General features: G+C 42.7%; 1 protein-coding gene across 6 annotated transcripts in view; it reads right to left on the bottom strand.

The window, feature by feature from the left end:
- cacna1g (calcium channel, voltage-dependent, T type, alpha 1G subunit) overlaps positions 1 to 23,259 on the bottom strand; it is a 203,109-nt gene that overhangs the window by 85,500 nt on the left and 94,350 nt on the right. For all 6 annotated transcript variants that reach the window (XM_045710400.1, XM_045710399.1, XM_045710395.1 and 3 more), the window contains exons 13-17: positions 22,652 to 22,745; positions 8,305 to 8,483; positions 7,382 to 7,705; positions 6,701 to 6,990; positions 2,723 to 2,846 (exon numbers count right to left, since the gene is read on the bottom strand). In XM_045710400.1, the coding sequence (XP_045566356.1) occupies positions 2,723 to 2,846; positions 6,701 to 6,990; positions 7,382 to 7,705; positions 8,305 to 8,483; positions 22,652 to 22,745 (1,011 nt within the window). The remainder of the gene's footprint in view (positions 1 to 2,722; positions 2,847 to 6,700; positions 6,991 to 7,381; positions 7,706 to 8,304; positions 8,484 to 22,651; positions 22,746 to 23,259) is intronic.

Here is a 23,259-nt window from a genome sequence, read left to right as displayed (position 1 = left end):
GGACTTTCATTCCCACGCCCTCCCGTACATCTCCTCAAGCCACTTCTGTCGCAACATTATAAAACATTCTTAAAGTCTCTGGGAATATTTGTGGTGACATCATCGGAACGCCTGTTTAAATTGTTTAAGAATTCCGGAGCCGACACCGGTCATTCCTATCCTCTGTGACCATGTGTTTTTCATACTTTCATTCATTATAAACCAACAGACTCGTGAATGGAGGGAGCAGGGGAATATAAAAGAGAGCTATAGATGTGAGAGAGAAAGAGAGAGAGAGAGACAGAGAGAGAGATAGAGGGAAAGAGAGACAGAGAGAGAGAGCAAAGTGAGTAATAACAAGATACTAAAAATATACGCCGGAGTCGTCTCTGAAGTAGTTTAGGATTAACTTTGCTGAATATATTCTGACAGTGAGTGAGAGTGAAATAAAAATAGAAAGGGATGAGATTACAAAAGACAGTGACCAACACAGAGAGCTCCTAAGAAAGAGCAAAGCATCTCCCTCTTTCTTCTGATGTGGCTTGTTGCCTGTCACACACACCAACTGATTTCCACATATGATTAGTTTCGATCTCCTCTCCTTCTTTCCCCTCTCCTTGCCTCTCCTCCCTTCTTATTTTCCTTCTCCTCTTCTCTCCTTTCCTATATTGCATGCCCCAATATACAATCAGTTATGAAAAAACAGGTGTCGACATTATTGGTTATTTTCCAGGCCAGTCAACCTCATAATAACTCCTAAAGATGAAGCATTGAATAAATGTCTGTTCTACCATGAATTAATTTCATGAATCACAGATCAGTAACTAAGCAACTGTTGTTTTCGGTGGTGTTAAACCATCAAAGCCTGACAACCACGTTATGAAACGTGGTGCCAAGCTGGGGAACGACTTTCTAGATACTAAACCAATTACTCACCCAACATTCCACAATAAATTGAATTATAACCAAAAGGGAAATGTACTGTTCTGCAAATGCATAAGAGAAACAAATTGTTATTTACTGCTGTGTAAATGGCACAGGTGAAATACAGATGTAGGTTCTTAATTTGACCAGTTTCTCACAGCAGGAAAATAATCCTGCAGCAACAGGAAATGTGAATTATTTTGTGGATTATAATTATTGGACATTTTTGCAGGGGTTGATACATTTTTTGTTAGGGCAAATCAAGTCTTTCATCTTAAAGTGGAAATTACAAACTTTAGAAGCCTTTTTATGCCTTGAAAACACTACGTTTATATTTCCTGCTGTTCAGGAAATTTCCTGCAACAACAGGGTGATCAAATTGAGATCCTACATCTGTTAGCTCCTGTGGAAGTATGTACTGTATATATGCAGCAAAAGCAATAAACTCCACCGTATTTATTAGTAATTTACTGTGAGAGTGTCTCTAACAAACGCAACTCCCAATCAAGCCTCATTAGAAACAAATGACTTATCTATTTCAGAGTAAATGACACAAGGTCTTACTTCATCTGCTTTACAGACAGGTGAAATTGCAAAAAGAGCCTGTGGAAGCCTACAGTAACTAAATTATATGTATGCAGCAAAAGCAATAACCTCAACTGCGTTTGTTCGTAATAACACATTGCTAAAGTCTCTAGCAAATGTAACTCACAATCAAACCTATTCATTCTAAACCACCAACGATATATATACACCTGCAAAAACCAATCAGACTCAGTAATAAACCAGGCCAGTAATAAACCAGGCCAAGATTGAGGTAAAATAACATTAGGTAATGCAGCTACGAGGCTAAATCCATACTCATATTCACTGTTCAGTGTGTATGCGTATGTGTGTGTGTATGCGTGTGCGTGTGTGGTGTGCTTACTGAGTGTGTGGCCTGCTAGCTACTGTGGGGAGGTCACTGCCAGGCAACCCAATCTCCATACACATTTCCATCCAATTTCAATAATCACCTCATTACAGGGGTTGGGAATTACAGCTGCAGCACAAAATGAGAAATGTATGTGCATCTTAATGGTTTCCCCTGATTAGAGTTGTGTGTGGTTTGTGTGTGTCAAATGGGTGTACATGTGTGACAGTCTGTGTATGTGAAAGTGATCGTGCATGTGTGTGAGAGAGTGTGTGTGTGTGTGTGTGTGTGTGTGTGTGTGTGTGTGTGTGTGTGTGTGTGTGTGTGTGTGTGTATGTGAGTGTTTCAGACATCCTCTCGATATCCTCTGTCATTTCCTTTTTTTCTCATGTTCCCCCTCATTTGATCCTCACACTCATTTGATCCTCACACTCATTTCATCCTCCCAAAATAAACCTTGAGGGCTTTATCCACATTAGTTAAACATGTATTTTCCCCAGTATTATCTCTATACAGAATAGACCAGCAGGCAGGGAGATAATTGAATCAATTACCACAACCGCTGTCTCATCTGTGTTAAAGACAGAAAACAAGGCCGCTACAGAGAGAGTCCACAGAGACTGGACACCAATTATTACGGGTGCAGGAGCATTCGCTACATCAACGAGAATATCAAACCGTGTTAATTAGTGTGTTTATTCCCGTTCTGCATAAGGCTGGATGATGTTGCATCTTTAATTATCAAAGGGCTTTGGGTTGGACAGTATAACAGATGGGGTAAGGAAGAGAGCCAGGTATATTGTGTATATTGTGAGTGTGTGTGTGTGTATGTCTACCTGTGTGTGCGTCTACCTGTGTGTGCGTGTGTGTCTGCGTGCATGCCGGGTGATGTGTGTGGTCACTCACCACGCTGTATGGGTCTATCCTCGGCCTCTCCATGGCGATGGTGATGCAGTTGAGGAAGATGATGACCAGAACGATGTGGTCAAACATCTTGTGGGTTATTATCTTATTGCACGCCATCCGAAACCTGGAAAACACACACAATTTATCATTCATAGAATAAAAATTACGATAATTGGAAACCATATGATGAGAGATGTTAAGCATGTGCAAAATACAACATCACAGTGTATAACATTATTCAGACACACGCCCTTGTATTCTATGAAGTATTAATTAATGAAGCATATTGCACATTAAATAAATAGGCGGGGACTTACAGTTGAAGTCGGAAGTTTACATACATTTAGGTTGGAGTCATTAAAACTCGTTTTTCAACTACTCCACAAATTTCTTGTTAACAAACTATAGTTTTGCCAAGTCGGTTAGGGCATCTACTTTGTGCATGACACAAGTAATTTTTCCAACAATTGTTTACAGACAGATTATTTCACTTATAATTCACTGTGTCACAATTCCAGTGGGTCAGACGTGTACATACATTAAGTTCACTGTGCCTTTGAACAGCTTGGAAAATTCCAGAAAATGATGTCATGGCTTTAGAAGCTTCTGATAGGCTAATTGACATCACTTGAGTAAATTGGAGGTGTACCTGTGGATGTATTTCAAGGCCTACCTTCAAACTCAGTGCCTCTTTGCTTGACATCATGGGAAAATGAAAAAAAAGTCAGCCAAGACCTCAGAAAAAAAAATTGTAGACCTCCACAAGTCTGGTTCATCCTTGGGATCAAATGCCAAACGCCTGAAGGTACCACGTTCATCTGTACAAACAATAGTACGCAAGTATAAACACCATGGGACCACGCAGCCATCATACCGCTCAGGAAGGAGATGCGTTCTGTCTCCTAGACTTTGGTGCGAAAAGTGCAAATAAATCCCAGAACAACAGCAAAGGACCTTGTGAAGATGCTGGAAGAAACAGGTACAAGAGTATCTACATCCACAGTAAAACGAGTCCTATATCAACATAACCTGAAAGGCCGCTCAGCAAGGAAGAAGCCACTGCTCCAAAACTGCCATAAAAAAAAGCCAGACTGCGGTTTGCAACTGCACATGGGGACAAAGATCATACTTTTTGGAGAAATGTCCTCTGGTCTGATGAAACAAAAATAGAACTGTTTGACCATAATGACCATCATTATGTTTGGAGGAAAAAGGGGAAGGCTTGCAAGCCGAAGGACACCATCCCAACCATGAAGCACGGGGTGGCAGCATCATGTTGTGGGGGTGCTTTGCTGCAGGAGGAACTGGTGCACTTCACAAAATAGATGGCATCATGAGGGGGGAAATTTTCTGGATATATTGAAGCCACATCTCAAGACATCAGTCAGGAAGTTAAAGCTTGGTCGCAAATGGGTCTTCCAAATGGACAATGACCCCAAGCATACTTCCAAAGTTGTGGCAAAATGGCTTAAAGACAACAAAGTCAAGGTATTGGAGTGGACATCACAAAGTCCTGACCTCAATCCTTCAGAAGATTTGTGGGCAGAACTGAAAAAGTGTATGCGAGCAAGGAGTCCTACAAACCCGACTCGGTTACACCAGCTCTGTCAGGAGGAAAGGGACAAAATTCACCCAACTTATTGTGGAAGACTACCTGAAATGTTTGACCCAAGTCAAACAATTTAAAGGCAATGCTACCAAATACTAATTGAGTGTATGTGAACTTCTGACCCACTGGGAATGTGATGAAAGAAATAAAAGCTGAAATAAAGCATTCTCTCTAAATAAAGCATTCTCTCTACTATTAATCTGACATTTCACATTCTTAAAATAAAGTGGTGATCCTAACTGAATTTTTACTAGGTTTAAATGTCAGGAATTGTGAAAAACTGAGATTAAATGTATTTGGCTAAGGTGTATGTAAACTTCCAACTTCAACTGTATATTTGTCCTATTTCCCACACGTACTGGAAATGTGTTATTTGCATATTCCCAACTCCCCCTGAGACACCCGCGGAGAGTGGGGTCACGGCCAGGGTCTGCCGTGACCCCATGACCCTGGAGCAATTAGGGTTAAGTGCCTTGCTCAAGGGCACACAGGCTGATTTTTCACATTGTAGGATCATGGATTCAAACTAGTGAACATTCGGTTAATGGCCCAACGCTCTAACCGGTCTGCTACCTGACGCACACTCAAAGATAATGATGATAGATCCACATTAAATCCAAGCCCTTTCCTCATGCATAGTAATTCAATGAACCACAGCTGAAGTGGTAATTAATTAAGTCTAAGCTTCACTAACTGACAAGAAACGGCCATAGCTTCAAATGGAAAGAAAGGGGAATGGAAAATGAATGAAGGAGATAAAAAGACAAGTAAAGAACGAGGGAAGATATAGAGGGAGGAGTGAAATAATGAATCCATGCATGAAGCCCACTCTGATGGAGCATGTCTGTCATAATGTACAAAAGGGAACAATAGCGTGTTCCTTAGATCGGTATTCTGCTCCATCTTCAGTAAAACTACCTTTATGATGACAGACAGTGTGTGTGTGTGTGTGTGTGTGTGTGTGTGTGTGTGTGTGTGTGTGTGTGTGTGTGTGTGTGTGTGTGCGTGTGTGCGTGTGTGCGTGTGTGCGTGTGTGTGGATGTGTTTAACTATACTTGTGGGGACAAGAAGTCAAACAAAAAAGGTCAAATGCTATTTCTAGGGGGTTTACGGTTAAGGTAGAATTAGTGTTATGGTTAGAATTAGGTTTAGGGTTAGTTTTAGGGTTAGGAGTTAGGTTTTGAGGTTAAGGTTAGGGTTACGGTAAGAGTTAGGTTTAAGGGTTAGGGAAAATAGGATTTTGAATGGTTATAAATTGTGTGTCCCCACAAGGTTAGTTAAACAAGACTGTGAGTGTGTGAGTCTGTGTGTGCGCATCTGACTACCCCCATCATTATCTACACGCTGGATGAGTTCATTCCTCTCATCTCTGCATGCTAGCCCTCAATGCTAAAGTATTTATCATGTATTCATTCATCATGTATTCATCCATCATGTGGGCCAGGGATGTCATGCTAACTCCCACAATATGATGATTGTCTGTTCTACATCCTCCATGTTATGGTGAGACGGGGAGACAGGCAGGCGGGGACACACACACACACACACACACACACACACACACACACACACACACACACACACACACGCTGCACCCGTCAGGTAATAACTTATTTGATTGCTCGATGATTAATGAATAAAAAGCATCTGTCTAAATGTCTCATGTTCATCATAGCCATGACCTTTTGCTAGTATGCAGTTACTGACATCTGTGATATTTGGACTGTCAGAGTTTCCTATCGTCCACATGACAGTATTCACGAGTTGATGTTGATGTGAACTCCCATTATAGAATTTTGACTTCTTTGAAACGTTTTTAGCTTGTATGCTAGGCTTGTGCTTCTGCCTTAGCCAACTGCTTAAGCTTTAGTCAAGTTGGCTTAAGTAGAACATATCTTTCTAGATAGGAATTAGAAATTCCCCCAGAGTAAAATACCTAAGCGTTATCATTAAGTGCTCGAGGAGGTGAATGGAGGTCTGTCCATATTGAACAGCTGTGGGACTCCAGCTTCCCACTGAGCCTCTGTCTCCTGATATAACCCTGAGCACAGGTAGGTGTCTGGCTCTGTATAGAGCCAAAATGGACGCCACACTGAGTCTTTGTCCTCTTTGTCACTCTCAACACAGGCCAAACTCTACTACCCGACTCTGTAGAGAGGCAGAATGGACACCACACAGTGCCTGTGTCCTCAATGTCACTCTTAGAACAGGACAAACCCTATTGCCCACTGTAACTGGGGCACAGCAAGGGTACTGTTAGATATGCATGCACAGATGGGCAAGTATGAGCACATAGTGTAATTATATCACTTTTATCAGTGTATGTGTGTGTTTGTGTGCATGCGTGCATGTGCGTATGTGTGTCTAACCTGGAGTCTGGGGGTAATATGTACAGGGACCAGGTATCTCTCTGTCGACACCACTCTGGCTGTTTCCTGTCCAGCCAGCATAACAGCCTGGCAAAATGACCCACGACCACCTCCTCCTCTGCTGCGTCGTCCTCCGTGTTGTCCTCCAGGGAGAGCTGTGTAGGGGCCAGGGCCCCGCCAGGGGCCGAAGTACCCTTCCCATTACAGTCACTGTGTTCTGGGGCTCTCAGGCCTCCTAGCGAGGGGGGTCTGGAGCTGTGCATACTGGCTGAGCGATACAGGTAGGGCACCTAGAGTTTTACAAACATGGCTAACACAGTCATTCATAGATACTTCAAGGCATTTTAAAACACTGAAGAAAGCTGTTCTATCCAGTGACAACTGCCTAAAATGGACTACCTATATGATCACAACAAAATTAAAAACTGGGTGGTTCGAGTCCTCAATGCTGATTGGCTGATAGCCGTGGTATATCAGACAGTATACAATGGGTATGACAAAACATATATTTGTACTGCTCTAATTACATTGGTAACCAGATTTATAATAGAAATAAGGCACCTCTGGGGTTTGTGATATATGGCCATATACCACACCTCCTAGGGTCTGTTTGCTTAATTAAAGCACACATAGCAGTGTTTATGGGGGCCGGTCTCTAGATCCCCTGGTGTGTCTGTTCACCTGTAGCAGTGTGTCAGGGGCCAGGTCTATGGACTCCCTGGTCTCCACCGACTCCATCCTCCTGTGTCTGGGCTGGGACTGGGACATGGAGTTAGTACGACACAGGGATGCATCGTCCCCCTCCGATGTCCCCCCTCCTCCCCCCTCCTCATCCTCCGAACTGGACCCTCCCTGGCCGGAGAGGAGCGACCGCCGTTCGCCAGACTGAAGCCTTGTTCGTTTGATTGAGGGGGCACGGCCTAAGCTGTTCCAGCTCGATCGACGGCTGGTCCAGCCACTGGCAGAGCACCACGGGGTGTAAGGTGAGGTGCTACGGGCACTGGTCTAGAGAGAGAGCAAGATGGAGGGGGGAGAGGGGAGAGGGGAGAGAAAGAGAGAATGTATGAACAACACAAAATAAGTGAACAGATCCATTTTTTAGGGAACTTTTGTAACCTTTGGGGAACTTTAGAATATGGAAAACGTCCGTATATGGAACTTTAGATGTTGTTACTACAGGTTTTTGTCTTAATTATCAGATTATCCTCAATGCTCAGTGGTCATTACTATAGCTGGCACCAGTTAACACTGGGGCTGGCATCAGTCATAACTGGCAACAGTAAGTGTAGCTATGGCATCAGTGGGTTTGGCTACAGCATCAGTAGGTGTCCAGAGAGTTAAGCTGATGAAAGGTTATATTAATCATAATTAGTCAGCATAGCTGTCATCTTGAACATCATCCAGACAAGTTAGACCATGGATGGGCAACTTTTATGGGGTTGGGGGCCCAAAAAATAAAATGAGTTGTCCATCCCTGGGTTAGACTGAATATCTTAGTTGTTCTGTGGGCAAAGAGAGGGCACAGAGCCTAATACATGGGTTTCAGCCACTGGGAGGAGACAGTAGTTTGATAGTAAAATAGTGTAGTACTATAGTATACTAACCGGAGACTTGTCGTAAGAGGCTAGGTCCATGGAGACATTGCTGCCGCGTCGGGACTCGTAGCCCAGGGCAGGGTCACCCACGGCGGGCAGCTTGGGAACGGGCATGGGGGTGGCAGCAGTATGGGTAATCAGAGGAGGGGTCAGACTGGTCTTCAGGTCAACATGACCGTTTATTGGGACTACTGGAGGGGAGATGAAAAGAGGGTGGGGGAAAGTGGGAGCAGAGAGGGAGAGAGTGAGGAAGGAGGGAGGGAAAGGAGAATAGTTAAACGAGGATGGACAAAAAAAGAGAGGTAGAGAAAGACGAGGTAGTAAAATGTAGGGGGAACATGGGAGGGAGAGAGAAGGGTGAAGGGGAGAGACAGTTATAAGTGTATCTCTAAAGTAAGAAGTTTAAATATGGATGTCTTACTGTTCTCGACCACATCAATAATTCATCTCTAATCTGACGATTATGTTCAATAGCCAAATGAAGGCATGACATAGAGAGGACGCATGTATCTTTCATCTCAGTTGGTGTGCGTCTTATCCCTCCCTCCCTCACTCTCTTCCTGTCTCTCACTCTCTCTCTCTCTGCCTCACCATCTCTTCCCTCCCTCGGTCTCTCTCTCAATTCATCCTATCCCTTTTTCCTCTCTCCCTAACTATCCAGTTACTGTGCATAAACAACTCCTCTAACCGCATCAGGAGCTCATTTGTCTTAGTGTTGGGGAATTGTTCTCCCCTGTAGTATGTTCCCATATGGTAATATGTGTCTGTGAAATGAGTCACTAAAACTGACGAAGATACAGCAGCAGGAATCATTTTGGACTCTTCAGATAGATCTGTAGCAGAATTACACATTGTGGTTTGCTGCTGCTTTATCAAATCAAATCAAATCCAATTGCATTGGTCACATACACATATTTAGCAGATGTTACTGCGGGTGTAGCGAAATGCTTGTGTTCCTAGCAACAACAGTGCAGGAGTATCTAACAATTCACAACGATACACACAAATCTAAAAGTAAAATAATGGATTTAAGAAAGATATAAATATCAGATCGAGCAATGTCGGAGTGGCATTGACTAAACTACAGTACAATAGAATACAGTATATATACATGATATGAGTAAAGCAGTATGTAAACATTATTAAAGTGAATAGTGTTCCATTATTAAAGTGACCAGTGATTCCAAGTCTATGTACAGTTGAAGTCAGAAGTTTACATACACTTAGGTTGGAGTCACTAAAACTCGTTTTTCAACCACTCCACAAATGTCTTGTTAACAAACTATAGTTTTGGCAAGTCGGTTAGGATATCTACTTTGTGCATGACACAAGTCATTTTTCCAGGAGGTGTACCTGTGGATGTATTTCAAGGCCTACCTTCAAACGCAGTGCCTCTTTGCTTGCCATCATGGGAAAATCAAAAGAAATCTCAGGAAAAAAATTGTAGACCTCCACAAGTCTGGTTCATCCTTAGGAGCAATTTCCAAACGCCTGAAGGTACCACGTTCATCTGTACAAACAATAGTACGCAAGTATAAACACCATAGGACCACACAGCCGTTATACCGGTCAGGAAGGAGACGCGTTCTGTCTCCTAGAGATGAACGTACTTTGTGTGAAGAGTGCAAATCAATCCCAGAACAACAGCAAAGGACCTTGTGAAGATGCTGGAGAAAATAGGTACAAAAGTATCTATATCCACAGCAAAACGAGTCCTATATCGACATAACCTGAAAGGCCGTTCAGCAAGGAAGAAGCCACTGCTCCAAAACTGCCATAAAAAAGCCAGACTACGGTTTGCAACTGCACATGAGGACAAAGATCGTACTTTTTGGAGAAATGTCCTCTGGTCTGAATAAAACAAAAATAGAACTGTTTGACCATGATGACCATCATTATGTTTGGAGGAAAAAGGGGGAGACTTGCAAGCTGAAGAACACCATCCCAACCGTGAAGCAAGGGGGTGGCAGCATCATGTTGTGCGGATGCTTTGCTGCAGGAGGAACTGGTGCACTTCACAAAATAGATGGCATCATGAGGAGGGGAAATTATGTGGATATATTGAAGCAACATCTCAAGACATCAGTCAGGAAGTTAAAGCTTGGTCACAAATGGGTCTTCCAAATGAACAATGACCCCAAGCATACTTCCAAAGTTGTGGAAAAATGGCTTAAGGACAACAAAGTCAAGGTATTGGAGTGGCCATCACAAAGTCCTGACCTCAATCCCATAGAACATTTGTTGGCAGAACTGAAAAAGTGTGTGCAAGCAAGGAGGCCTACAAACCTGACTCAGTTACACCAGCTCTGCCAGGGGGAATGGGCCAAAATTCACCCAACGTATTGTTGGAAGCTTGTGGAAAGCTACCTGAAACGTTTGACCCAAGTTAAACCATTTAAAGGCAATGCTACCAAATACTAATTGGGTGTATGTAAACTTCTGACCCACTGGGAATGTGATGAAAGAAATAAAAGCTGAAATAAATCCTTCTCTCTACTATTATTCTGATATTTCACAATGTTAAAATGAAGTAGTGATCCTAACTGACATAAGACAGGGAGATTTTACCAGGATTAAATGTCAGGAACTGTGAAAAACTAAGTTTAAGTGTATTTGGCTAAGGTGTATGTAAACTTCCAACTTCAACTGTATATAGGGTAGCAGCCTCTAAGGTGCAGGGTTGCGTAACCAGGTGAAAGTCTGATGGCCTTGAGATAGAAACTATTTTTCAGTCTCTCAGTCCCAGCTTTGATGTACAGGTGCACCTGTACTGACCTCGCATTCTGGATGATAACGGGGTGCACAGTCCGTGGTGTCGGGTGGTTGATGTCCTTGATGATCTTTTTTGGCCTTCCTGTGACATTGGGTGCTGTAGGTTTTCCTGGAGTGCAGGTAGTTTACCCTGGTGATGCGTTGGGCAGACCGCACCATTTACTGGTGAGCCCTGTGGTTGCGAGCAGTGCAGTTGGCGTACCAGGCGGTGATACAGCGTGACATGATGCTCTCAATTGTGCATCTGTAAAAGTTTGTGAGCGTTTTAGGGGCCAAGTCAAATTTCTTCAGACTCCTGGGGTTGAAGAAGCGCTGTTGAATCTTCTTCACCACACTGTCTGTGTGGGTGAACCATTTCAGATAGTCAGTGATGTGTACACCGAGAAACTTGAAGCTTTCCACTTTCTCCACTGCGGTCCCGTCAATGTGGATAGGGGCGTGCTCCCTCTGCTGTTTCCTGAAGTCCACAATCAACACCTTTGTTTTGTTGACGTTGAGTAATAGGTTATTTTCCTGGCACAACTCACCCAGAGACCTCACCTCCACCCTGTAGGCTGTCTCGTCATTGTTGGTAATCAGGCCTACTACTGTTATGTCATCTGCAAACTTGATAATTGAGTTGGAGGCATGTGTGGCCACGCAGTCATGGGTGAACAGGGAGTACAGGAGGGGGCTGAGCACACACCCTTGTGGGGCCCCTGTATTGAGGATCAGCGAAGTGGGGATGTTGTTTCCTACCTCCATCAACTGGGGGGCGGCCCGTCAGGAAGTCCAGGACCCAGTTGCACAGGGTGGTGTTCAGACCCAGGGCCCAGAGCTTAATGATGAGCTTGGAGGGTACTATAGTGTTGAATGCTGAGCTATAGTCATGGGATAGGGCAGTGTGCAGTGTGATTGGGATTGCATTGTCTGGGGATCTATTGGGCCGGAAAGCAAACTGAAGTGGGTCTAGGGTGTCAGGAAAGGTAGAGGTATGATCCTTAGCTAGCCTCTCAAATCACTTCATGATGACAGAAGTGAGTGCTATGGGGCGATAGTCATTTAGCTCAGTTACCTTTGCTTTCTTGGGTACAGGAACAATGGTGGACATCTTGGAGTGGGGACAGCAGACTGGGATAGGGAGAGATTGAATATGTCCGTAAACACTCCAGCCAGCTGGTCTGTACATGCTCTGAGGATGCGGCTAGGGATACCATCTGGGCCGGCAGCCTTGCAAGGGTTAACACTCTTACACGTCTTACTCACTTCGACCACGGAGAAGGAGAGCCCACAGTCCTTGTTAGTGATCCGTGTCGGTGGCATTGTGTTATCCTCAAAGCAGGCGAAGAAGGTGTTTAGCTTGTCAAGAAGCAAGACGTCGGTGTCCTCGATGGGGCTGGTTTTCCCATTGTAGTCCGTGATTATCTGTAGACCCTAACAAATACGTCTCATGTCTGAGTCGTTGAAGTGCGACTCCACTTTCTCTATGTACTGACGTTTTGCCTGTTTGATTGCCTTGCGGAGGGAATAACTACACTGTTTGTATTCAGCCATATTCCCAGTCACCTTGCCATGGTTAAATGCGGTGGTTCGCGCTTTCAGTTTTGCGCGAATTCTGCCATCTATCCACGGTTTCTGGTTTGCATAGGTTTTAATAGTCACAGTGGGTACAACATCTCCTATACACTTCCGGATGAACTCAGTCACCGTATCCATGTATTCGTTGATGTTATTCTCAGAGGCTACCCGGAACATATCCCAGTCTGCGTGATCAAAACGATCTTGGACTCCGATTGGTCAGACCAGCATTGAATAGACCTTAGCACAGGTACTTCCTTTTTGAGTTTCTGCCTATAGGAAGGGATGAGCAAAATGGAGTCGTGTTCAGATTTGCTGATGGGAGGGCGGGGGAGGGCCTTGTAGGCATTTCGAAAAAAGTTTAGTAGAAGTGGTCCAATGTTTTTCCAGAGCGAGTACTACAGTCAATGTGTTGGTAGAACTTCAGTAGCGTTTTCCTCAAATTTGCTTTGTTAACATTTGCATAAAGTCCAATCACACCATGAGTAGTTAATTATGAAACATACACCCCCACCTTTCCTCTTCCCTGAGAGATCTTTGTTCCTGTCTGCACGATGAACTGAGAACCCAGTTGGCGCTATGGACAGGGACAGTATATCCCGAGAGAGCCATGTTTCCGTGAAACAGAGTATGTTACAATCCCTGATGTCTCTCTAGAAGGAGATCCTCGCCCTGAGCTCGTCTACTTTAGTATCCAGAGACTGAACATTAGCGAGTAATATGCTCGGAAGCAGTGGATGGTGTGCACACCTCCTGAGTCAGACTACAAGTCCACTCCGGCAGTGTTTTGGAGCAGCCTCTGGAATAAGTTCAATTGCCCTGGGGGGAACAAACAAAGGATCCAATTCAGGAAAGGTGTATTCCTGGTCGTAATACTGGTGAGTTACTGCCGCTCTGATATCGAAAAGTTATTTTCGGCTGCATGTAATAACACAAAAGAATGTCTGAGCTGATAATGTAAAAAAGAACACAAAAAAACTAAATACTGAAAAGTTGCTTAGGAGCTAGAAGCAGAGTTGCCATATCTGTCAGCGCCATCTATGCGTGTGTGTCTGAATGTGTGTAAGACAAAAATGCTAGGCATGTGCCCACCCAATATGGCCCACTTGTCAATGGAGAATAGAGCCCCACAGTGGAGGTGTCATCATATCAATAAAACAGGGAAATGGTTCCAATAGTTTTTCCACCATTCATTTTTCACATAGAGGATTTTAGAAACCCCTAAAATAAGGGCTGTGTTTCATGTAGGCTTACCCTGGCGTGAAGTTTTGATAACCATGTAAATCTCTTTCGGACAAGGGGACATTTATCAATATATTCGCCTCTATTTACTCTCAGATTCAAAAATGCTAACTAGCATCAAAGTAGACTTCATGCAAGACTACAAATCCCTGCAAGCTCCTGCACGCCATCTCTAGCTGATGCATTTGCTAACAGGTATTGTGTCAATTTAAAACTCTCACAAGACAGTTCACAGAATTATTCATTTAAAGAAATTGTGCCAATTTATTAATTTAAAGATTTAGCTAACAGATAGTTAATACAGAGATTCTTACCTTTGCCTCGAATCGGCAGTCTCATCCAGATCATCATGGCATTTGTATTTCTTTATAGTTTTTTGTAGTTCTCCACATTAGCACCTAATTAGCATTTCATTTGGGGGGGGGTGAATACAAGCGAATATATTGATAAAAGTCACCTTATCCTAGAGAGATTTAAACGGTTATCAAAACGTCACACCAGGGTAAGCCTAAATGTTCCTAAATCCTCTATGGGAAATATTCATGGTGAAAAAATGATTGGAATCATTTCCTTGTTTGACCGCTAGGTTTTATGGGTATTATGACTCATACTGTGGTACTCTATAGCAGTGGTTCCCAAACGTTTTATAGTCACGTACCACTTCAAACATTCAACCTCCAGCTGCGTACCCCCTCTAGCACCAGTGTCAGCGCACTCTCAAATGTCATTTTTTGCCATCATTGTATACCTGCCACACACACACTATACGATACATTTATTAAACATAAGAATGAGTGTGAGTTTTTGTCACAACCCGGCTAGTGGGAAGTGACAAAGAGCTCTTATAGGACCACGGCACAAGTAATAATATAATAATAATCAATAATTTCGCTCTTTATTTAACCATCTTGCATATTAAACCATGTTTGTTCATCGGAAATTGTGAATAACTAATGGAAGGTTAATGAGAAGGGTGTGCTTGAAAGGATGCTCATAACTCTGCAATATTGGGTTGTATTGGAGAGAGTCTCAGTCTTAAATCATGTTCCACACACAGTCTGTGCCTGTATTTAGTTTTCATGCTAGTGAGGGCCGAGAATCCACTCTCACATAGGTACGAGGTTGCAAAGGGCATTAGTGTCTTAACAGCGTGATTTGCCAAGGCAGGATACTCTGAGCGCAGCCCAATCCAGAAATCTGGTAGTGGCTTCTGATTAAATTACATTTTCACAATTTCGATGAGGCTCTCTTGTTCAGATATCGGTAAGTGGACTGGAGGCAGGGCATGAAAGGGATAACGAATCCAGCTGTTTGTGTCATCCGTTTCGGGAAAATACCTGCGTAATTGCGCACCCAACTCACTCAGGTGCTTTGCTATATCCCACTTGACAATGTCCGTAAGCTTGAGTTCATTTGCACACAAAAAAATCATACAATGATGGAAAGACCTGTGTGTTGTCCTTACTAATGTAGACAGAGAAGAGCTCCAACTTCTTAATTATAGCCTTAATTTTGTCCCGCACATTGAATATAGTTGCGGAGAGTCCCTGTAATCCTAGATTCAAATCATTCAGGCGAGAAAAAACATCACCCTGACAGGTCAGTCATGTGAGAAACTCGTCATCATGCAAGCGGTCAGACAAGTGAAAATGATGGTCAGTAAAGAAAATGTTAAGCTCGTCTCTCAATTTAAAAAAAAAGTGTCAATACTTTGCCCCTTGATAACCAGCACACTTCTGTATGTTGTAAAAGCATTACATTGTCGCTGCCCATATCATTGCATAGTGCAGAACATACACGAGAGTTCAGGGGCCTTGCTTTAACAAAGTTAACCATTTTCACTGTAGTGTTCAAAACGTCTTTCAAGATGTCAGGCATTCCCTTGTCAGCAAGAGCCTCTCGGTGGATGCTGTAGTGTAGCCAAGTGGAGCAACTGCTTGTCATGGCTTTTGCACCATCAGTACAGATACCAACACATCTTGATCACCAAAGTCCATTTGATGTCACAAAGCTGTCCAGTACTTAAAAAATATCCTCTCCTGTTGTCCTGGTTTCCAGTGGTTTGCAGAAGAGGATGTCTTCCTTAATTGTCCCTCCATAAACGTAATGGACATATACCAGGAGCTGTGCCAGGCCCGCCACATATGTTGACTCATCCAGCTGTAACGCATAGAATTCACTGGCTTGTATGCGAAGCAGTAATTGTTTCAAAACATCTCCTGCCATGTCACTGATGCGTCATGAAACAGTGTTGTTTGATGGAGGCATTGTCTGTATAGTTTTTTGGGCCTTTTCCCCCAGCATTATCCCAGCCATATCCACAGCAGCAGGAATAATTAAGTCCTCCACAATAGTATGGGGCTTGCCTGTCCTAGTAACTCAGTAGCTCACCATATAAGACGCTTCTAGCCCCTTCTTATTAATGGTATCTGATGCTTTTATACATGTCTTACAACTCGAAAGTCATGTTAATTCTCGCTCCAAAAACTGTCGTGGCTTATTTTTCAAATTGGCATGTTGTGTTTCTAAATGTCTGCGCAAGAATGAAGGTTTCATCGAGTTGTGAGATAATACTTTTGCACATATAACACACAGTGGCTGAGGAAAGGCACTAATGTAAGTGAACCCCAAATCAATGTATTTGTCATCATATTTGCACCTCTTCGATGGTCCCAGATCCCTGTCTGTTGTTTGGTGCTTTCCCAGGTAAGGGGGCAGTAGCTCGTCTGCTGCATCAGATTCACAACTGTCAGTGTCCATACTAGCTGGGCTAACCACACATGTAGAATTACTGATAATAGCATTGGATGTGCTCGTGGAAGCAGAAAAACTTGTGTCGTCGACAGGTGCAGGTGTAGTACTGCTGGTAGTAGCAGTACTACCAATAGAGCTGCTATGTGTCAATATGGACGCGGGCCTAACTAAAGGACTGTTTGAAAATGTCAATAACCTTTTTTTAAATACCCCAGTTTGGGAAAACCTGCTCTATAGGGACACGTTTACACAGCTATGGCGACGATTTTAATTTGGAAATTATATTTTTTATAAAAGTCCAATTACGTCTATATATACAGTAAACTGAATGGAATCTGTAGGGATATTTGTGCAGGCTTTTATTTTATTACATCCTAATTAGTATAGCATATTTCCGTGCCTCAACTCGTAAATAAATATTTATGTGTATCCTCTGGAAACACAAAGTAATTACAGGTAAATGTAATACACAATTAATAATGCTGACATGTGTAGAAGTGAAATTAAATACACCCGGTGTGTGTGTGTGTGTGTGTGTGTGTGTGTGTGTGTGTGTGTGTGTGTGTGTGTGTGTGTGTGTGTGTATGTGTGTGTGTGAGCACATCAGGGTTCATGAGGGTGCGTGTGTGCATCAGGGTTTCCATTAGGAAAATGTGTCGCCGGACAACCGGACCGGGAAGATTTTAAATTACTGGCAATTTGAGAAATTTTACGGACTTGTATTCATTGCCTAACCTACTAGGGCACAAACACACACAGTGCTCAGAAAGACAGAAATCACACTAAGATTCAATTATCCTTAATCTCACAATTTATATGTATATGCATTTACTTTCTATGTATGTGTGCTTTCTACTGTTAATCAATTACTATAGTTATTTTCTAATGTTTATTCTCACAATCTATGGGTGTACCTCCTTTCATGGAATAATCAGACCTATTTTGCGCGCCTCCGGTAGATCTCGACTATCCCCACTGAAACGTATTTCGACAGGCGCTCTATATTCATACAAATGATGTCCCTGACCTACTTTATTGAAACTTATCTATAGAGGTGATTTTTGATCAAATATTAGGTCTCACACGTGAGCGAATTATCGTTTTTGTGACTTGACTGATTAATATATCTATCTCTACTTTTAGACAATAGACTATTAGGTCTCACACGTATACGAGTTACCGCTCCTTATGACTTTTGACTCGGTTAATATCTCATATCTCACACGCTCTATTTTAGGTTTCCCTCCAAATATACTTTTGACTATCTATGTGTGTGCTCTTACTTTCTTATCTATATTTATATAATTATGTTTCGCCTTCTATATTACATTTTCCGGCTAATGTATATCAACCAGTTTTACTGTTAGGTCTCAACATTAGATAGTTTACATTGGTAGTGGCCACAGATACCTTGGGTCATTACGGACCCAAACTTAGTTACTTCGAAATTTCTTACTGAGATCTGTGACCCAGTGCTGCCAACACTAACATAGATACTTTTGTCTTAAACTTGATCTACATTAGATTATATGGATGGTATACCCGATACAAATCTTACTTACTGTTAGTTTTACAGTTAAAATCATCCCTCACATTTATCTTGACCAATGCTTTATAGGAATTTAATCCAGTCCATTCTAAGTCAATTTTAGTAAGTTTAGCATTTAACCCCAAACTAATGAATAAAGATTACTGACCTTATCCTTGCAGCTGAGATTTCAATGTAGGTTGGATCTCGTCACCGTTTCTGTCGTGTACCAGTTCGCCACCGGCCTGTAAAGAACTCTCAGAATGGGGCCAGGTCTTTAATCTACGGATATTTCATCCATCCGTGCACGGTTTCGGTGTCCCATGGGACGACAGAAAAAGGTATTGAGATCCGGCTCGAAGGACCAAGTTGTCACGAGAATTTTTATCCCAATTGTTGAACTCAACTATCACTCATGCTTTAAATAATTCCCAGAGGTTGTAATGCCCTGGTTAATAAAGAATTATTCAAAAACTCAAAGTCTGCAATAGATCAATCCTTTATTCAGAGAACGTTCTGAAGTCAAAAATGCAAACACACTCATTTTATAACTCTCACCCCCACCTACGCACACACACACACACACACACACACACACACACACACACACACACACACACACACACACACACACACACACACACACACACACACACACACACACACACACACACACACACACACACACACACACACACTTGTATCACTTTTCTACCAGCCTTGGCAGTCTCTCGCCGTTCCTCTCCTCCCTAGATTAAAGATGCCTTGGAAGGGCCCTCATTCCTGTTATCAGTTTTCAGAGTCATAACCAGGTCATGTCCAGGTCTGTTGTCCTCTGTTTTCTCAACCATCCATTTCTCACCCTTAACTTGTCTCACACACACATTATTGGATTATAGTCTTATAATTCTAACACATTTCACATAGTCTTATACGTTTCAGGGTGGAATTCTTTAACAGAACATGCAAAACCTGTAATGAAGCAGCCAATAAAACATAATTTTCAAACATTTGCCAAAATGCAATTTGTGGGAAAACATCATTCTAAACAGCCCACCTGATGCGAGCGGTTCCAACAAGTAGTCTATTTTAAAATGTTGGTGTTGAGCTACACTACATGACCAAAAGAATGTGGACAGCTGTTCGTCGAACATCTAAATCCAAAATCATTGGCATTAATATGGAGAGCATTAGCGAGGTCGGGCACTGATGTTGGGCGATTAGGCCTGGTTCGCAGTCGTTATTTCAATTTATTTCAAAGGTAGTCGATGGGGTTAATGTCAGGGCTCTGTGCAGGCCAGTCGAGTTGTTCTACATCGATCTCGACACACATTTCTGCATGGACCTCGCTTTGTGCACAGGGGGCATTGTCATGCTGAAACAAGAAAGGGCCATCCCCAAACTGTTGCCACAAAGTTGGAAGCACAGAATCATCTAGAATGTAATTGTATGCTGTCGTGTTAAGATTTCCCTTCACTGAAACAAAGGGGCCTTGCCGAACCATGAGAAACAGCCCCAGACCATTATTCCTCGTACACCAAACATTACAATTGGCACTCTGCATTTGGGTAGGTAGCGTTCTCCTGACATCCACCACACCCAGATACAGTTGAAGTCGTGTGTGTGGCCAACTCTCCTACCTTGGCCTGCTGTAACTACAGTGAGGGAAAAAAGTTTTTGATCCCCTGCTGATTTTGTACGTTTGTCCACTGACAAAGAAATGATCAGTCTATAATTTTAATGGTAGGTTTATTTGAACAGTGAGAGACAGAATAACAACAAAAAAATCCAGAAAAACGCTTGTCAAAAATGTTATAAATTGATTTGCATTTTAATGAGGGAAATAAGTATTTGACCCCTCTGCAAAACATGATTTAGTACTTGGAGGCAAAACCCTTGTTGGCAATCACAGAGGTCAGACATTTCTTGTAGTTGGCCACCAGGTTTGCACACATCTCAGGAGGGATTTTGTCCCACTCTTCTTTGCAGATCTTCTCCAAGTCATTAAGGTTTCGAGGCTGACGTTTGGCAACTCGAACCTTCAGCTCCCTCCACATATTTTCTATGGGATTAAGGTCTGGAGACTGGCTAGGCCACTCCAGGACCTTAATAATGTGCTTCTTCTTGAGCCACTCCTTTGTTGCCTTGGTCGTGTGTTTTGGGTAATTTTCATGCTGGAATACCCATCCACGACCCATTTTCAATGCCCTGGCTGAGGGAAGGAGGTTCTCACCCAAGATTTGATGGTACATGGCCCCGTCCATCGTCCCTTTGATGTGGTGAAGTTGTCCTGTCCCCAGAAAAACACCCCCAAAGCATAATGTTTCCACTTCCATGTTTGATGGTGGGGATGGTGTTCTTGGGGTCATAGGCAGCATTCCTCCTCCTCCAAACACGGTGAGTTGAGTTGATGCCAAAGAGCTCCATTTTGGTCTCATCTGACCACAACACTTTCACCCCGTTGTCCTCTGAATCATTCAGATGTTCATTGGCAAACTTCAGACGGGCATGTATATGTGCTTTCTTGAGCAGGGGGACCTTGCGGGCGCTGCAGGATTAAATTATAGACTGATAATTTCTTTATCAGTGGGCAAACGTACAAAATCAGCAGGGGATCAAATACTTTTTTCCCTCACTGTATATACATATGAAGTCAGAAGTTTACATACACCTTAACCAAATAGTTTTCACAATTCCTGACATTTAATCCTAGTAATGCCCTGTCTTATGTCAGTTAGGATCACCACTTTATTTTAAGAATGTGAAATGTCAGAATAATAGTACAGAGAATAATTTATTCCAGCTTTTATTTCTTTCTTCACATCCCAGTGGGTCAGAAGTTTGCATACACTCAATTATTATTTGGTAGCATTGCCTTTAAATTGTTTAACTTGGGTCAAACATTTTGGGTAGCCTTCCACAAGCTTCCCACAATAAGTAAATTTTGGCCCATTCCTCCTGACAGAGCTTGTTTACTGAGTCAGGTTTGTAGGCCTCCTCGCTAGCACACACTTTTTCAGTTCTGCCCACAAATTGTTTGATAGGATTGAGGTCAGGGCTTTGTGATGGCCACTCCGATACCTTGACTTTGTTGTCCTTCAGCCATTTTGCCACAACTTTGGATGTATGCTTGGGGTCATTGTCCATTTGGGAGACCAATTTGCGACCAAGCTTTAACTTCCTGACTGACGTCTTGAGCTGTTGCTTCAATATATCCACATAATTTTCTTGCCTCATGATGCCATCTATTTTCTGAAGTGCACCAGTCACTCCTGCAGCAAAGCACCCCCACAACATGATGCTGCCACCCCCGTGCTTCACGGTTGGAATGGTGTTCTTCGGCTTGCAAGCCTCCCCCTTTTTCCTCCAAACATAACGATGGTCATTATGGTCAAACAGTTCTATTTTTGTTTCATCAGACCAGAGGACATTTCTCCAAAAAAGTACGATCTTAGTCCCCATGTGCAGTTGCAAACTGCAGTCTGGCTTTTTTAGGGCCGTTTTGGAGCAGTGGCTTCTTCCTTGTTATGTCGATAAAGGACTAATTTTACTGTGGATATAGATCCTTTTGTACCTGTTTCCTCCAGCATCTTCACAAGGTCCTTTGCTATTGTTCTGGGATTGATTTGCACTCTTCGCACAAAAGTACGTTCATCTCTAGGCGTCTTCTTCCTGAGCGGTATGACGACTGCATGGTCCCATGGTGTTTATACTTGCGTACTATTGTTTGTACAGATGAACATGGTACCTTCAGGCATTTGGAAATTGCTCTCAAGGATGAACCAGACTTGTGGAGGTCTACCAATTTTTTCTGAGGTCGTGGCTGATTTCTTTTGATTTTCCCATAATGTCAAGCAAAGAGGCACTGAGTTTGAAGATAGGCCTTCAAATACATCCACAGGTACACCTCCAACTGACTCAAATGATGTCAATTAGCCTATCAGAAGCTTCTAAAGCCATAACATCATTTTCTGGAATTTTCCAAGCTGTTTAAAGTCACAGTCAACTTATTGTATGTAAACTTCTGACCCACTGGAATTGTGATACAGTGAATTATAATTGAATTAATCTGTCTGTAAACAATTGTTGGAAAAATTACTTGTGTAATGCACAAAGTAGATGTCCTAACCGACTTGCCAAAACTATAGTTTACCAGAAATTTGTGGAGGGGATGAAAAAACGAGTTTTAATGACTTATGTAAACTTCCGACTTCAACTGTACATGACGACTAAGAAAAATACACAAGTACCACTTATATTACACTAAATTATGCAAATTAACCTATAGACCGATAAGCATGACGGTCAATTGTATTAACATCGACTGGTATTTCTATCAATGAATAAAAAACATTCTTTTGCAATGGGATTGTTTTTTCTCCCAGTAAATTTGGCCGCCAACGATTTTATTTATCTGCTTTTTTTCTCTTTTTTTTGTTACCAAAAGCTGGCAATTACCGGCTAACTGAAAACCTGGTATGCATGTGTGTGTGTGTGTCTCACCCGGGGAGCCAGACACATCCTTTCTGCTGCCGTTCTCATCCTCCATACTCCTCGAGGATAAATCTGCCTCCGACACTGACTTGGAGTCTTCTCCCTACACACACAAACACACATGCACACACACAAACATGCGCAAACACACACACATGTTCACACGCGCAAACACACACACACAAACATATGCACCCACGCACACACGTGCGCACACACACACACACACACAAATAGAAGTCAGAATATGGTTATTTTGTCAAAAGGCATTAAAAGAGTTGGGAAGTGGAGGGTGATAGCCTATAGGGAAGTCAGGCGGAGAAGGATAAAGCTGCCACTAGACACTGATCTAACATCAGTTTTGCCTTCATCCCCCTAATGCGTATCTTTAGTATTTGGGAAGGGTGAGCTGATCCGATATCAGTGTCTAAGGGCAACTTCTCTCCTTAGCCAGGCAGGCTGGTGAGGGTGTGGTCTCCCTGCCCTCAGAGTTCACAGGTCATTATGTCAAGAGGTCAGAGAAGGAGGAGGGAGAAACATCCATGGAGGGCGGCTCTGTCAAAACACTGTGTTAACTAACATGCAGGGGTAGTAGTTAACATGTCTTAGACCACACT

The sequence above is a fragment of the Salmo salar genome, chromosome ssa28, assembly GCF_905237065.1.
Source record: "Salmo salar chromosome ssa28, Ssal_v3.1, whole genome shotgun sequence".
Taxonomy (NCBI): domain Eukaryota; kingdom Metazoa; phylum Chordata; class Actinopteri; order Salmoniformes; family Salmonidae; genus Salmo; species Salmo salar.
The sequence above is the reverse complement of the archived record's forward strand: the minus strand, read 5'-3'. Positions and strand labels throughout refer to the sequence as shown.